Source organism: Perca fluviatilis, chromosome 17 (assembly GCF_010015445.1).
Source record: "Perca fluviatilis chromosome 17, GENO_Pfluv_1.0, whole genome shotgun sequence".
NCBI classification, from domain to species: domain Eukaryota; kingdom Metazoa; phylum Chordata; class Actinopteri; order Perciformes; family Percidae; genus Perca; species Perca fluviatilis.
In genome coordinates this window covers 29,443,638-29,460,449 of record NC_053128.1, presented here as the reverse complement: position 1 = coordinate 29,460,449, position 16,812 = coordinate 29,443,638, and the positions used below count along the sequence as shown (strand labels likewise).

At 40.3% G+C, this 16,812-nt stretch overlaps 1 protein-coding gene across 2 annotated transcripts; it reads left to right on the top strand.

The window, feature by feature from the left end:
• The first annotated feature begins 819 nt into the window (after nt 1-819).
• On the top strand, nt 820-15,389 carry zgc:56235 (uncharacterized protein LOC393186 homolog). Of its 2 annotated transcripts, XM_039780611.1 has the most exons (10): nt 820-967; nt 3,887-3,959; nt 6,044-6,093; nt 6,536-6,538; nt 10,057-10,209; nt 10,309-10,361; nt 11,805-12,026; nt 12,512-12,662; nt 12,767-12,824; nt 14,080-15,389. In XM_039780611.1, the coding sequence occupies exons 2-10, from the start codon at nt 3,893-3,895 to the stop codon at nt 14,169-14,171; spliced, it is 849 nt and encodes a 282-aa protein (XP_039636545.1). In that variant the 5' UTR covers nt 820-967; nt 3,887-3,892; the 3' UTR covers nt 14,172-15,389. The 2 variants fall into 2 exon arrangements, with proteins under 2 accessions (XP_039636545.1, XP_039636546.1); XM_039780612.1 differs by lacking the exon at nt 6,536-6,538.
• The last annotated feature ends 1,423 nt before the right edge of the window (nt 15,390-16,812 follow it).

The following is a 16,812-nucleotide window of genomic DNA, read 5'->3' as shown; positions in this document are numbered from 1 at the left end:
AAAAAGCGATGAAACAATCTCCAGTTTGTCCGACTCTGGTCCGCGAATTTGCCGTTTCTAGGATGGCGAAGGCATGTCCCGCCCAACTCTGCCTTACTCTGCCTCTGATTGGCTTACCCTGTTATTTTTTTTATTTTTTTTATAATTAATTCTTTATTGTACAGAAGTTCATATACAACAAAGGTACAAACATATACATAGAACAGAAATTACAAGACAGGAACAAAAGGAAAGACAATACCATAAAATAAATAATAAGACAATTACATTTAATAAAGCCAGAGTTTGTGTCAAATCATTTAATAACTTAAAGGTCTTAATAGTTTGTTTTTAATATTAAATTAAATTCATTAATAAAGGGCAGGAAAGTTGGCTTAATTTAATGACCATTTTTCATTCTGTGTTCATTTGGACACTTTATTTTGTGTATACACAGTATTCATTTTGTATCTTACAGTATACTCAGTGTTATACTTTATAGTTTTTATCCTTAATTAGGCATCTAAAGGCTTCAAACGGCATTTCATTGGACTAGTACAGTGTCAATAAAGTTATATTGTAACTTGAATTTATGATATTTGCCGTATTTGCCCTATCCTTCTTGGGTCAGGCACAAAGGAGGGGCCCCAAAAGGGTGAGAGGCCCCTGCAATCGGGCCCAATGACCTGGAGCGCTTCTGTATCCCTTATATATGTTTTTGGACATTTTCTGTACCTGAATTCCCTTCAAATAAACGTTTCTCACTCATATACAACTGCTCGGGTGTGGCTGTGCTCTGTAGGATTACTCTCTTGCCTTTGTATTGACTCTTTGTACGCTTTTCTCACTGACACCGCGCATGCTCCATATGTCTCCTTCATTGTGCCCTGTCTCCCCTAAGCTAAGCTAGCTGTCAGTCCACTCAGCAGCATCGCGACCAGGGACGCTCCAGGCTCTGCGGACACTCCTATCAAACACATTTGCACCGGTAAGGAGACACAAATTATGCGTATTAATCTTAAATACAGCGCTTAGCTTTATTGCACGTGCATTGCAATAAACGTTAACGTTACTGATTGCTGCTTTGATAAGTGCGTTTCTGTCCAAGGTTAGCCTAGAATCTTTAGCGATTTAGCTAACGTTAGCTCTGTTATGTAATGATATTTAGCTTTGTAATGCACAGTGTAATCCTTGGTTTTTTTTCCTGTGATAGTGCAGAGATTAATGTTAGCCACGTATTTAGCAACTTTATTAGCTGGGTTTTTGGCTGTCTAACTGCCTGTGAATGTGTTTGTGTGCGTGCATGCGCGTTCATGTGTTTGGGGTGCAAGAACAGCACAACGCACGTTAACTAACTAGCTATAACAGGTAGTTAATGTCAGTATCTATCAGTCATCCTTTTATTAACAAGCAAGCATGTTACTGCAGCTCACACAGCAGTTAGCTAGCTAGCTAGCTAGCAGTCTGTCAACCCCCCATCCCTCTTTAACTGGCCCATCTGCTGTCCTTTGTCCCATATAAGAGATGCAGCACCAAGCAGTTGTTAATGCAGAAAATACAGCATTGTGCACATGGGATATTTTTCTAAACCGGATGTACATACAGTTAACACATCTCCAGCAGCAGCATCCCAAGGATGAGGGCCTTTTTTTTTTTTTTTTACAACCTTGAGAGAGCCTTTTGTTCTGATGCTCGAACAGGATAAGATCAAATAAACCTTCATTAAGTCAGGTTGTAGGACAGCAATACAGATCAATGGAGAAAGGAAAAGTAATACACAAGAAGAAGTATATACCACTAAAATAATAAATAAATAATAAAGTGACAGCAGTGTGATTAATGATCCACAAATTGTAACATATTGATAAGATAATAAAGTGCAAACTGGTAAATAGTATGAGGTGAAAGGTAGTAACATAATATAACGTAATACATTGGATAGTACAACAGTATAACATTTCAAATAATCTATAAGACTTGGTACATTAGCTATGAAATGTAATTCTTTGTGCTCATATACAAGGTTAGATTCATATTTCCGGGTGCTTGACTCTTAATGTGTACCATTAGCTTCTTGGTTCAGCCGGACGCAGAGCTCATATGTTGTTAGCATCCCAGCAGCCTCTAAAGGAACACCGTGTTCCCTTCCAGGGTCCCCTGGTGTATTGCAAGCCTGGTGGCCCCCAGGTCCATAGATTGACAGACAGACAGACAGACAGACAGACTTTATTAATCCTAAACTGGGAAATCACTGTGTTACAGCAGCAAGGACATACACACATACTCACTCACACACATACAGGAAATACAAGAAATATACTATGTATGTGTGTGTGTGTGTGTGTGTGTGTGTGTGTGTGTGTGTGTGTGTGTGTGTGTGTGTGTGTATATATATATATATATATATATATATATATATATATATAATATACATACACACACACACATACATACATACATGCACACATATATTCAGAATGTTAACACATGTTCACCTCAAGCATAAAAACAGTCTGCTAAATTCTACAGATTTTCATTTTGGATCAGCTGAAAACTGTAAAAAAAAACAAAAAAAAGAATCTGCAGATTGGGTTAGGGTCTTCTAATCACACACATACATTCACTAGGATCCTGTTTACATGGGTTAGGGTTAGTCTAATGACTGTCTAACACCAATAGTATTATATTTTTATAATGTTATATTTTATCCCTACATTTTAACTTCTGCACTATAGGGTTAGGTTAGGGTTTCATGTCTTAGATCAGTGTTTCCCACACATAGACTAATTTGCGGCAGTGCGCCATACAATCAACACCGGCCGCCACATATTGCATTTCGTTATTAATTATTATTTTTTTTTAATGCTATTTAAATCTTTAAATTTATAATATTGAAATTTTCCTTTCCTGCTCTCCTCCGTCTCTCTGTCACTCATGCGTCTCTCTCTCACACACACACACACACACACACACACACACACACACACACACACACACACACACACACACACACACACACACACACACACACACACACATACACAGAGCCCCTCCCCTCCGTACACACAGCGTCTCTCTCCATCAAAACGAGAGAAGACGGCTGGCGAAATTCACCAGTTCAGGAACGGTTGGTATCTCGTGAACACCTTCACACAATCACACGTTAAAAGGTGCTATAAAAATATATAATATATAAAAATATTTGATATTCTGAATACAACGTTGTCAGCGTGTTAACGCTGGGGTCCCGACCCGACTCTTAGCAGACAAGCGATTGGGGGCCCGCTTTAGAAAGTTAACTAGTCGCAGGTTAGCGGTAAAATGCAGTTGGGTTGTTGAGGTCAAAACACGATTTGTAGCAGCTGTGAATCAAATAAACTTATTATAAATAATGTTAGGTAATTTTTTTTACTCTTACACTGAAAAAATCCACGTGTTGAGGATGAGGACCAGCCTGAACCGGAGGTATCGGTCTGAAACAGAGCTCAACAGTCCCACCAGTGGAACCAGTTATGTTATTAATTTGTTTTACAATATTTTCAGACTTCAGCCAGTGCTGCCCAATCATAAAGACAGGGTCAGGGAGAGAAAGAGATAGATTTGTTAGGCATTGAAGGAAGAGTAGGAGAGGAGGACAGCATCCAACAGCGTGTCCTCCTCAGTTTTTGATACTTGATTGTTGCGTGCCACAAATTCTAATCTGTGGGAAACACTGCTTAGATTTTCTCTATATACATATTTAATTAGCGTTGTTGGAGGGAGCCTGAGAAATAAGGAGGTTGCCAACGACTGCTTCGCTGTAATTGTTGTGCACATGACAACACATAACTTGACTGACGTGTAATACGTGTGGCTTAAACATGAGAGTGGGCGACTCCGATCACATTAATGACTTTCTCTCCTCCAGCACACGATGGCTGTCCCTCCTTCATACTCAGACCTGGGCAAGGCTGCCAAGGACATATTCAGCAAGGGCTACGGTGAGTATACGGTCTAAGACCAAAGACTGAATTATTTACTGTCAGGAAAAAATCAGGTGTCTCAGGGAGTCGAGCTGTTCTGCTAGTGTGCAGATGATATAAATAGATTGATTAAACAGTTAATATTGGTGACAGTGGGGCAAACTGCAAAAGCAAGCATCTATATATATATATATATATATATATATATATCTATATTGATATATATATATATATATATATATATATTGATATATATATATTGATATATATCACTCTCAATTAGATATTGATATATGATATATTGATATATATATATATATATATATATATATATTATATATTAGGGCTGCACGATATGAGGAAAATATGCGATAATGTTGAATATCGCGATAACGATATTACTCATGATAAATAAACAGATATTTAAGTATACTCCGTTTTGCTGCTTTCAGTATTCTGCTAAAATACATCAGATTGCTTGTTGAATTTAAAACGAATAAAAGGAAATCATTTCAGACACCAAACAAATTGAATATAACAGGCAACACAACAATCCCTATCGAGTGTCTATCGCGATATGTCGCAGCCTTTTTGCGATGTGTATTTTGCCCCAGTTGATATCGTAATGACGATAAAACAACGATATACTGTGCAGCACTAATGTATATTGTGATATAAATCATTTTACTGGAAAATCATTTGTGTTATCGTGAACGGGGACCAGACAGGTGGAGCTGTCCTCGATTCAAATTCAGATCTGTAAAACTTAAAGAATCATGCAAAAGCACCACATTAAATCTTGTGTTTTCCAAAATGTCAAACTACTCCTTAAATCTTCTTGTATTTGATTTATTTTGCGGCGTCCCTAGGTTTGTAAAAGACTTGGGTGCCTGTATTTGGCATAGGGCTAAAGGGCCCTCCCTTTGAGAAAATGTTGTTTTTCAATAAAACAAAATAAAAAAAAAGAAGAAGCAATTTCCATTTTTAAATCTATGTCCAAAACATTGGAAAAGCTAGAGCACATATTAAAATAAATAACACTCAAAAAGACAAAACTTGCTAAAGAAGTCCACTGGGGATCAGATCCTCTGAGGAAAGTCATTTAGTTAAGTGTGATGCTCATATTGATTTCATATTGGACTCCCTTTTTCATGGTTGTGGCTAGAAGGTATACAGCTACGGCCGGAAGTCACGCAAAATCTAATATAATAATATAATTTAAATACTTTCACCCAGGAAACCCATGCTTGTTCCTCAGGAGTGTTATTTATTTATTTATTATATATTTTTTTGATTAATGTTTGGGGCATTTTTAGGCCTTTATTCGACAGGACAGCTGAAGAAATGAAAGGGGAGAGAGAGAGGGGGGAACGACATGCAGCAAAGGGCCGCAGATTGGAGTCGAACCCGGGCCCTCTATGTTGAGTTTGAGTTGAATTTTTTCAAAAAGTTTCAATATCAGAAATTTTGGTTTCTTTAAACCCAACTGTCAAAGAAAATGTTTTCCAAAATGTCAAACTTATTAAATTATAAACTTAAATTATAAAAATTGACAAAACGGCAGACTATAGCTCATCTGGTAGAGCGCGCGCCCCATGTAGGCTCAGTCCTTGTCCAGCGGCCCAGGTTCGAATCCGATCCGTGGCCCTTTGTTGCATGTCATCTCACCTCTCTCTCTCTCTCTCTCTCTCTCTCTCTCTCTCTCTCTTTCTCCCCTGTTTCCTGTATCTCTTCAGCTTTTCTAAATAAAGGAAAAATCCCCCCAAAAAATATCTTAAAAAAAAAAGTGACAAAGAACTTGGGGGGAAAACATTTTTACAAAAATGTCCGGGAAAGTGAAAATAAACTTGGGAAAAAAAATCAACTAAAGTGACAAGTTTTGAAAAAGAACAACAAAATGTTGAAGAAAAAGTTTTAATTTAAAAATGTTGACCCAGAAAAACAAAACGTTGCATGGCCGACAGGAAGAACACACAAGGGTTAACCGTTGGCGCCATATTTTCTCGGCTAAACCCTTCTAGCCACAACCCTTTCCCGCTCAAATACTGCAAAAAAAACCCAACAACAACCCAACCCAACTCTTGTCTTTTGAAATCCACCAGGCTTTGGAGTTGTGAAGCTGGACCTAAAGACTAAATCACAAAGCGGAGTGGTGAGGACCCTTTTCTCTTTTTACCTGTTGTTCATGTAATAGATGCTTTGTGCCTAGTGCATCTCCCTGCCTTCCCCTGGTCCTGCCGTCACATTGGCAAACATGCTGCACTATCTAACCCTAACACCCCCAAAATAAGCCTCCAGTCTGCACATCTTTGTCCCTGAACTCCCGCACCCTGCTGGAACCTGGTTTCCAGGTTCCCAGGAACGGTGCTGCTGCAGACCTGCTTGGCTGAACTTGTTTGTGCTCTATTCTAAAGAAAACATGACAAACCTGTGTGTTTGTTTTGTGGCCTGTCTGCCTCCCCCTCCCCCTCCCCCTCCCCCTCTCTCTCTCTCTCTCTCTCTCTCTCTCTCTCTCTCTCTCTCTCTGTCTCCTAACCGCTGCTCTGTCTCCATGCTGCTGCCTTCTGTACCGGACTGCTCGCGCTCTAATGTAGATGGTAAGATCGGTGCCAGAGCTGACAGCTGTTTATTCATACACTGACCACCACCATCCATGTTTTATTTCTCTCTTTTTTTTTTTGTCTTTGTGATAATCACTCATACAGCATGAATATCAATGTGTTTTTATAACTATTATTTCATCTCTACGTTCTGTCACGTCACTCTCAATTAGATCTAGCTTGTAGAGTCTTTGAGTCGGTCCAATTGCCTCATTTTTATGTCAATTAATTGTCTTGATTAATTAATTAATCATTTGGTCTCTAAAATGTCAATGAATAGTAAAAAGAAAAAGCAAGGTAACACTTAAGCCACTGGGAATTATTTTTGAATGTACTTTTTTAAACTACAGTTACAGTCCGTTGGAAACTTTTTTTGAATCTCTAGTAAAGCTTTTAGCACTGACCTAATCTAGGGCCCTATGGAATCTGTCTTATAGCTTTTTGTGCATTCTCAATTTCATGATTACACTACTGATTCTGTTATCACAGCAACGACTGGGCTCTAGGTTAATGCTGCCGTCAGTCTGTGGAAAAAAAAAGATACTTGCCACCGGGCTTAACAACTTTTCTGGGGGGGAACCCTGCCGGTTGATAAACTTGGACAACAAGTGAAAGGTTTTACTCTACTTCTGTAACAGTGTCCAAGCTTTTTAAAACAGGTGACATAATGTTGTCATCTGTCGCTGAACGATTTGGGGAAAAAAGAAATCCAATTGCAATTTTCCTGCCAGATAATGGCTGGCTGGCTGGCTGGCTGGCTAGATAGATAGATACATACATACATACATACATACATACATACATACATAAATACATACATACATACATACATACATACATAGATACATATTGCACCTTCCTCCGATCCTGTTAAAGGTCCCATGGCATGAACATTTCACTTTATGATGTTTTTTAACATTAATATGAGTTCCCCCAGCCTGCCTATGGTCCCCCAGTGGCTAGAAATGGTGATAGGTGTAAACCGAGCCCTGGGTATCCTGCTCTGCCTTTGAGAAAATGAAAGCTCAGATGGACCAATCAGGAATCTTCTCCTTATGAGGTCATAAGGAGCAAGGTTACCTCCCCTTTCTCTGCTTTGCCCACCCAGAGAATTCCCCCCCCCCCCCATGAGAGAGAGAGAGGCATAATGGCTTTCAAACGAGCAAAGTGGCAGTTGGTCAAGACCACACCCCCACCCTCCACCTTGCCCCCCCCTCTCTCCTCCTCAATAGCTACAGACACAGAAATGGCACATCCTAAGGAAAGCTCATTGTGGGACTGGCTCTAGTGGCTGGAATTCTGCACCAAGGCTGAATTTCGGGAAAGAGACTTCAGATACAGTATTAGGGGACCACTAAGGCCTATATAAAAGAGACTTCAGATACAGTATTAGGGGACCACTAAGGTCTATATAAAAGAGACTTCAGATACAGTATTAGGGGACCACTAAGGTCTATATAAAAGAACTTCAGATACAGTATTAGGGGACCACTAAGGCCTATATAAAAGAGACTTCAGATACAGTATTAGGGGACCACTAAGGTCTATATAAAAGAGACTTCAGATACAGTATTAGGGGACCACTAAGGTCTATATAAAAGAGACTTCAGATACAGTATTAGGGGACCACTAAGGTCTATATAAAAGAGACTTCAGATACAGTATTAGGGGACCACTAAGGCCTATATAAAAGAGACTTCAGATACAGTATTAGGGGACCACTAAGGTCTATATAAAAGAGACTTCAGATACAGTATTAGGGGACCACTAAGGTCTATATAAAAGAGACTTCAGATACAGTATTAGGGGACCACTAAGGCCTATATAAGACAAAATACACCGACGATGGAAAAAACAAAAAATATCTAAATCTGCCTCAAATTGAGAATTGTACATGATTGTACATGCTCTCTGTCATATTCATAATGTTCATCAAACGTCTCCGCATGTTTTTTTTTCTTCACACGTGTTACTAATGTCCTGCATGGGTTAACGTCTGCTCGTCTGTCAGCTGTATCGTCTCATGTGTTAACTCATATTCTTTAATTTATGTCTGTAGGATTTAATAATTATTAAGTTTTGTCTCATCTTCACGGTCTCTCTCTATATTTTGTGAATGCTTTGGATATTTTACGATATAATCTGTCCTCCTGTGGTTATTTTGTGTCCGATTGACTTTTGGTCAGAGGTGGAAAGTAACAAATTACTTGTGTTAGTGTAGTTGAGTCGTTTTTTTGTGTACTTTTAGTTTTAAAGTAGTTTTTAAAATGTGTAATTTTACGCTATTAAAAAAAGAAAGTAAAGTAACTTTTACTCGGAGTACATTTTTAATGAACTACTTTTCACTTTTACTTGACTAGATTTTTATCTACTTGTACTTAAGTAAAAGTGAATCAAAGTAATCCTACTTTTACTTAAAGCGGTAGTGTTTTTACCCCACCTGCTGTGGTAAAGCTCTTCTCTTTACGGTGCTGTATTGCCTGCTGTAGAATACTGAGTTAGCGTTACCGGGAGGTCATATAGTCGCAATGAATGTTTTACTGAGACAGAAAATCATTAATTTACAATAAGAGAATAAGTTACAGATGCATTTCGTTGCATTTCCAGTGTTGCATACGGTACTAGTCTACTTTGGATGTCTCGTGAGATAAACCAGGGTATCACCGTCACTGTGTCACGAGCCAAAGCATTAAGAGGTTGTTGTAGCAACCAACGCAATAATAATTTAGATTAATATAGCGCATTATATGAAACCCACGGTTGCTTTACACAAGTAACGTTACAGGGGGACAAAGCAAAAGAAAATATTAGGCCAACACAAACACGGACTAAAAGGAATAAAACGTCCGCGCTAAATGGAAGGGGGACCTAATTTAATGTCGGCTACTGACGTACAGCAACATGGCGCAATCTGAAGTTATTTTATGAATTAAATGACATATTACATACCTGAGGGCCAATTGGGGGACGTTTTTGAATTATTTACAATCCTGTATTTGTCTCCATCTGTCTTTCACTTTCCCTTTTAGCTTTTAGTTGTTCTTTGTTTAATTTCCTTCTTTCCCGTGATGGTCCTGCCCAAGTATCAGCCATAACTACAACAGATAGCTTCTAAAATAACATTAAAATACAGTTAGGCCTAAATAAAGAAATCTCCTGCTACCCTTTACCTGGCTGGATACGCTAACAGGCTTTTCCGGTGTTACACCGAAATCTGTGACCCGTCAGATTGTGTGCTCTTCGCGGCAAAAATCGTACCCGGGCAGATGATTTACTAAAAACTATAAAAAACTAGCGTTTTTTTCCCTGTTAGTCTTGTTTGCTGTTACAGGTCATTTAACAATCATCAGATTGAACATTACACAGTTTCAGAAACGTGTAAAAGTTACATATAGTGAATATTTTTGTACTCTTTCCACCTCTGCTTCTGGAACACTAATTCAATTCAATTGTATTTATAGTATAAGGAATGATATAGTATAGTAACAGTAATGTTTGACGTCCTCTCCTGTCAGGAGTTCAACACATCTGGCTCCAGTAACACGGACACAGGGAAGGCCGCCGGCAGCCTGGAGACCAAGTACAAGATGAAGGAGCTGGGCCTGAGCTTCAACCAGAAGTGGAACACTGACAACACGCTGGCTACCGAGGTCACTGTGGAGGACCAGGTACGCTCCAGTAACATGAAGTCTTCACACTCGTTTCTGCAAACTGATACAATAGCATTGTTTGAGTCTCACACCGGTCTGTGGTTACTTTACCTACAGCTGACTCAAGGACTGAAGGTCGCCTTGGATACGTCTTTTGTACCAAACACAGGGTGAGACTACATTTATTTGTATCACGCCGCGTGGGATTACATGGAACGTTACGTAATAAGTATAAACTGTGGGTCAGGCCTGGTAAAAACCATTGACTGTAAATATTAATGGACAGAGCGTGTGTGACGTCACCCATTTGGTTTGTGGAGCTCTGCTATGAGTCGCCAATTTTGCCGTTACGGGCGCAGCCATCCTGGTTGCAGATGTGAAGTTTTTAGACGAGAGGGAGGAGAGAGGGAGGAGAGAGGGAGGAGAGAGGGAGGAGTGAGGGAGGAGTGAGGGAGGAGCCATAGACTGTTGGGCGGTATCTGACTGTGACGTTAGCTGAAAGTTGGCAACGCTGCTTACACTCGTTACGTCGGCAATCTGGATGCAACTGCTGCTGAAAGCTAGCCTACATAATTCCAGGTAAGATTTAGCTTCGCTATGTTTTAAATAGATCTTTGTCCCATAGTTATATCACATATAAGACAGGCCGCGAACTGGCAATCACATCATAGCCACGCCCTAAAACACCCCCTGCTTTATCACCGATTTTAAAATCAACGAGACCATATTTCAAAGAATGAACATCATGCTGTGTTGCAGAAGACTTCAAACTAGCGATTGAGACCATAAACTCATTATGAAGATGTTTCCTGAGGTAATAAATCAAGTGAGAAGTGGGTCACTTTCTCATAGACTTCTACAGAAACCAAACTACTTTTGCAACCGCACGTCTCTCCCCCTGCTGGAGTTCAGATAGGATGCAGGTTTAAGGCACTTCAGCATTTGCAGCACTTTGCCGAACCGGATTCGCTGTCCATTAATATTATACAGGCTATTGTAAAAACTCATGTTTCTGTTCTCTTGGTCAATAACTAGCTGCTGTTTTCACACGTTTTCACATCGGAGAATTAGATTCTTTTCTTTTCTTTTTTTTTACCTAATTTGAAAATCTTCACAAATATATGGTTTTATATTTTGTAACAAATTCTTAGTAATGACCTAAAACAGCTGCTCTCTGTAGTTTTTATAAAACGGGGAGGAAATGGTGCATTTGTTATATTTTTAGTAGTGAGTATTTGGGGCAGACTGAGATACTTTCACTCTTGGTTTTGGTCTTTTCTTTGGCTTTTGGTGATGATAAGAAACATTTGAATTGGGCTCTAACTAACGATTATTTTTAAAGTCACTTCATCCGTCAATTGATTTCTCAAGGACGTCCTCAAATGTCTTGTTTCCCAACTCAAAGATATTCAGTTTACTGTCACAGAAACTAGAACGTATTCACATTTAACGAGCTGGAATCAGAGAATTTACTTTTTTTTCCATTAAAAAACTACTCAAACCAAATATTGTAGTTAATGATTAATCCATTCATCTTCACAGCTCTACATATGAGCGATGAATATTAGAGATAAATTAAACTCTCTATTAAACTCTATGAATCTGTTTTTCAGTAAGAAGAGCGGGAAGCTGAAGACGGCCTACAAGCGCGACTTTGTGAACCTGGGCTGTGACGTTGACTTCGAGGGTCCCATCATCCACGCCGCTGCCGTGTTGGGCTACGAGGGCTGGCTGGCCGGCTACCAGATGGCCTTCGACACGGCCAAGTCCAAACTGGCCCAGAACAACTTTGCCCTGGGATACAGGGCAGGGGACTTCCAGCTGCACACCAACGTGTGAGTGCTCCTGTGGTTTTTAAACGCATCAGATAAAGTCTACTCGTCACGGGGAGAGTACCGTGGCTCTGCAGGGAGCTATGAACAGTCTGGAGCAATAAGACCTTTTTCCACGGCAGACATGTTGACATGTCACAGTAGGAAAAGCACAGGTGTATTCAAAACCATTAATGATGGCTGCCTTCCACTTAGGAGAGGTCCTGGTATTAAACCATTACTGATGGCTGTATTCCACTTAGGAGAGGCCCTGGTATTAAACCATTAATGATGGCTGCATTCCACCTAGGAGAGGTCCTGGTATTGTGCATGCTGTCTCACTGAAATAGCTTACTGGGACACTTACTGGCCCCAAAAATAATCTTTAAAAAACCTCCACTGAGCTTCGATGACGTCACCGATATGCAAATCAGGCGTATGATGTCGTGCCCAGGGAGGACCCTGATAAATCTGTGTGCGTGAACGCCTCTTGATCTTCTCTGTCTCAGCAACGACGGGACCGAGTTCGGCGGCTCCATCTACCAGAAGGTGAACGACGAGCTGGAGACGGCGGTCACCCTGGCCTGGACCGCCGGCAGCAACAACACTCGCTTCGGCATCGCCGCCAAATACAAGCTGGATAAAGACACCTCTCTGTCTGTGAGTGCCTGGTTACGGCTCTGTTGTAAAGTACAGTGCAAAGTGCTCAAAAGAAAACAATTGCGCCGTTATGTTTCATGTCCTGTCACGTTTACCCCCCGCAGGCCAAAGTCAACAATGCCAGTCTGATCGGAGTCGGCTACACCCAGAGCCTTCGGCCAGGTAGGCTCCTCTTCACCGCAAATTATCTAAATACAACCTGGAGTCCTCCTCAGTGGGGCACATTTGAGGAGTATTTCCATGTTATGCTACTTTCTACTTGTACTCCACTACATAGTTATGTACTCTGTACTCCGCTACATTTGTCTGACAGCTTTAGTTACTTTTCAGATGAAAAGTGAAAACCACGTATCTCCAGATGTGTTGATGTTGAATGTTTGTGATAAACTGAAGGATGAAGTCTTCCTTTACGTGTTGAAAACATTCTCCTCCGTGTTCAGCTAAATAACGTCTTTAATAAGCCTCTTGGATCAGCTGGAAAATGCATATTAAGGCTATGTTCAAGCTGGCAGCGTGTTGATTCTAAAAAGCAGCCAAGAGCATCTTTTGTTGCTATAACAACAGCTACAGTACCCTAGAGCGCTATGTGGAGCAGTGCTAACGTTAGATAAAACAAAGTGGTGGAGCAAGCTAGCAAGAGAACGGAGAGAGAGAGCAGTACATACTTTTAAGTCAAGTTTGTTTTATACAGGTCTTTTACTTGTAGTGAAGTATTTTCACAGTGAGGTATTAGTACTTTTACTGAACTAAAGAATCTCAATGCTTCTTCCACCACTGCAGATATCATACATACATACAGCTACATATCTGAACACATTTTCTTCATTTGATGGGAAAATTCAACAAATCACACTACCTACAAAAAATCAAAAACGTAGGAGTTCTTATGTTATGATGGAGTTATTTTTTGAATTTTGTTTGTGCATACAGCTTCAGATTTTTCCAAAAGAAAGCTTAGTACTTAGTACTTTGACCAATATGACTGTCAGACAGGTCTTAAACAGGTCTGCACAATATATTGTTTTTTATCGTCATTGCGATATCAACTGGCGCAATATACATATCGCGAAAGGTTGCGACATATCGCACTAGACATTACGAGTTAGTTGAAAGAAAATATCAGTAGAGAACTGCACTTTAAAGTGTAACCGTTGTTCTTTTTTTATTGTCAATTCAATGTTCAATTTGTTGAACGTTAGAAATGATTTCCCTTTTCAACAAGCAATGTGTTGTATTGTACAAGAATACTGAAAGCAGCAGCAACATTTTAATATCTGTTAATTTATCGCAAGTAATATTGTTATTGCGATATTCAACAACGTTATCGCACATCACATATTTTCCTCGTGTATCGTGCAGCCCTAGTCTTAAACCGATTTTATATTTGGTATTATAAAGTCTTACCTTTTGGCTGCAGGCGTGAAGGTCACCCTCTCGGCCCTGGTCGACGGGAAGAACTTCAACGCCGGCGGACACAAAGTCGGGATGGGCTTCGAGCTGGAGGCGTAAAGGAGGAGAGAACAAAGAAAAGAAAAGACCCAAACCACATCCCAACACACTCCTCCGCCCCACCACCACCTTCATGTGTCTTCTCTCTGGACCCCCTCCCCTCCCTCACACTTCCTCCCACCTGTTCACACGTTTCATGAGAATCTCTGACAGTAACAGTCGAGCCTCAGCATCGACCTCCGAGAGGAGCCGTGAGCTTGTTGGTCCTAAAACTGACGGCGGCGCATAGCGGTGGATTATTAGCAGGTTTTACGGTCATTGGAATGAAACTATTTATTTCCCCGTAGGTCTTTTGGATGAAGTAGTCGTCGGTGTAAATGTGTAGCCTCTGTATTCGGTTGTTCCCGCCTTCGTTAAAAGCATGCAAGGATGAAAAAGTGCAGATGCAGAGCTAAAAGCTTGTTTGCTTGGTTAAAAAAAATATATAATGGGAGTTTTCTCTTTTGTTATTTATCAGTTTGAGCCCTTTTGGCTGTATTGTTGCAATCTTTGGACTATTGAATCCATGTAAATGTTCTGTTACAGCCCATTTCATGAACGAATGACTGGAATATCGAGGTGGGTTTTAAGTTGAGCGGTAAAGACTTATAGACATATTAAAGACATATTTTAAACTGCTTTACAGGGACAGTGAAAGATGCTCCTGAGTGATCTTTTAATCCTTCGTGACTTTCGGTAGGTGAAATCAATGTGGTGGAATCTTCCGGTAGCGTGCGTAGTTAGTTTGCATTTCTACAATATTGTTTTCATCTATCTGTCTCGGCACAGCGGTCACAAAGTATAAAAGGGAGGATCATTTTTGCATCTCTCGTAGGTTATCTCAGCCGTTCAGTGGCTCAGGCTGATGTATGCTTGATGGCCAGATGTTTGCTCATGTTGCTCGGGAGGGGGGGGGGGACTGCACTCGTTGCTGTCAGCGCTCTCTTTGTCGAATACAACCTACACTCCTCAGATATGTACATAAAATACAGTTTGTCCTCCCAAGTGTCTCCGGTCAAAACACTTCATAGGAATATGTAAAAGGTCTGGTGTCTGACTATCTTATTTCTTTTCTTTCCCCCTCCTCGGTAATCATACATCAAAATGTAGTTTTCTTTTTTTTTTTTTTCAATCTCATCGTGTCATGATTATAAATCTCATTTTTCTTTGTCTCATAGGCACAGTACCTCATTTTTTCTTCCAATGTCACTTAAGGGAATTCTAATAATAAAGAAAATTTAAAAATATTGGCTGAAAGTTGTTTGTGATTCTTCTCTTCATCCAAATCTGGTAGGAACAGTACTTTGATGTGTCGTTTGAACTCCACTAACGAGCCTTTTCTTGGAGCTTTAACCACTTCTCGCTTCTCCAACAAACTCTGTCTGCTGAGAGAGACTGAGATAAACAACATCTAGGACCTGGACCCTGAGTTAAAGCTCTGGTAGGCATTTTATTTTTGGCGTCATTGGACAAAAAAAATCCAAAGAAATCTTTTAACATGTTATTCAAGTAGTTTGACAGAAAACCATAGACAGTAGAAGACATGGATACAGACTTCGACGGAGACCAGTGAAGTCACTTTTCCGGTGATCTCTTGCTTTACTGAGCAGCCTCCAACTGAGAGAGACGACGTAGATGTGACGTGAGCAACCTGTCTGAAAGTGTGAAGTCTTCTGGTAGCTGTGCCGAGAGAAATCTCAATCATTCCCAATCTTACAGAGACGGAGAGCGTAGGTATATGTAAGGAGATAACATACACAGGCTAATTACTGATCACTAACATGCTAGTTAACATTAGTAATTAAACCTAAGTAGCTAATGTAAGTCGAAACTGCCTGCAAGCTTCTCCTGTACTATACGGTAATTCCTCTACTGGCGACAGTAAGTCATGTGGTTATGACCCAATCGTTAGCCTATTTTTATAAAAGCGTCTGCTACGGAGCCATAACGTGAGATAAAAGGTAATGGAGCCTTTTATACATTGTCGCGTTTCTTTAGAAATAAACAACGGACAAATAGTCTTTAAACGCTTCAGATGTAAAGTTATTCGCTGTCAAAGTGGCGCCAAAATGAATGGGAGTCAATGGGATGCTAACGGGAGGTGATGGCATGTTAGCCTAGAATTACGGATGCTCACTTACCCCCTTGGAGAAAACCAGACTTCTGTACTTCCTCTTGGCTCTTTATCAGGCTATAGAAAATCTAGCTGTGAGGGGAGACGTTGGCCAATCACAGTTCATTTCAGAGAGAGAGAGTGTTCCTATTGGCTGCTCTGGGCGTGCAACAAAGAGTGGAGAGAGAGAGAGAGAGAGCTGCAGAAAGACGTCTCACTCTACTGCAAAATTCTGGCTTTTTTGGAGGGGGGTTTCTACCCACTGCAGCTTTAAAGTTAAGTTTAACATTTTGAGAATTTGCTTTCTTGCAGAGAGTTAAATGAAACAATTGACTCTGCTCTCGATGTTAAACATAAAGTCACAGAGCCAGCAGTGGCTTAGCTTAGCATAAAGACTGGAAGTCGGAGGAAACAGCTAGCCTGGCTCCGGCCTACAGCACCTCTAAAACTCACCTTATAATTATTTATATTTTGTTTAATCTGGAAACGAACTGAAGTGTAAAAACGGCATGTTGTGGTTTTAGGGGGTTTGTTTCCCCTGTCTCGATG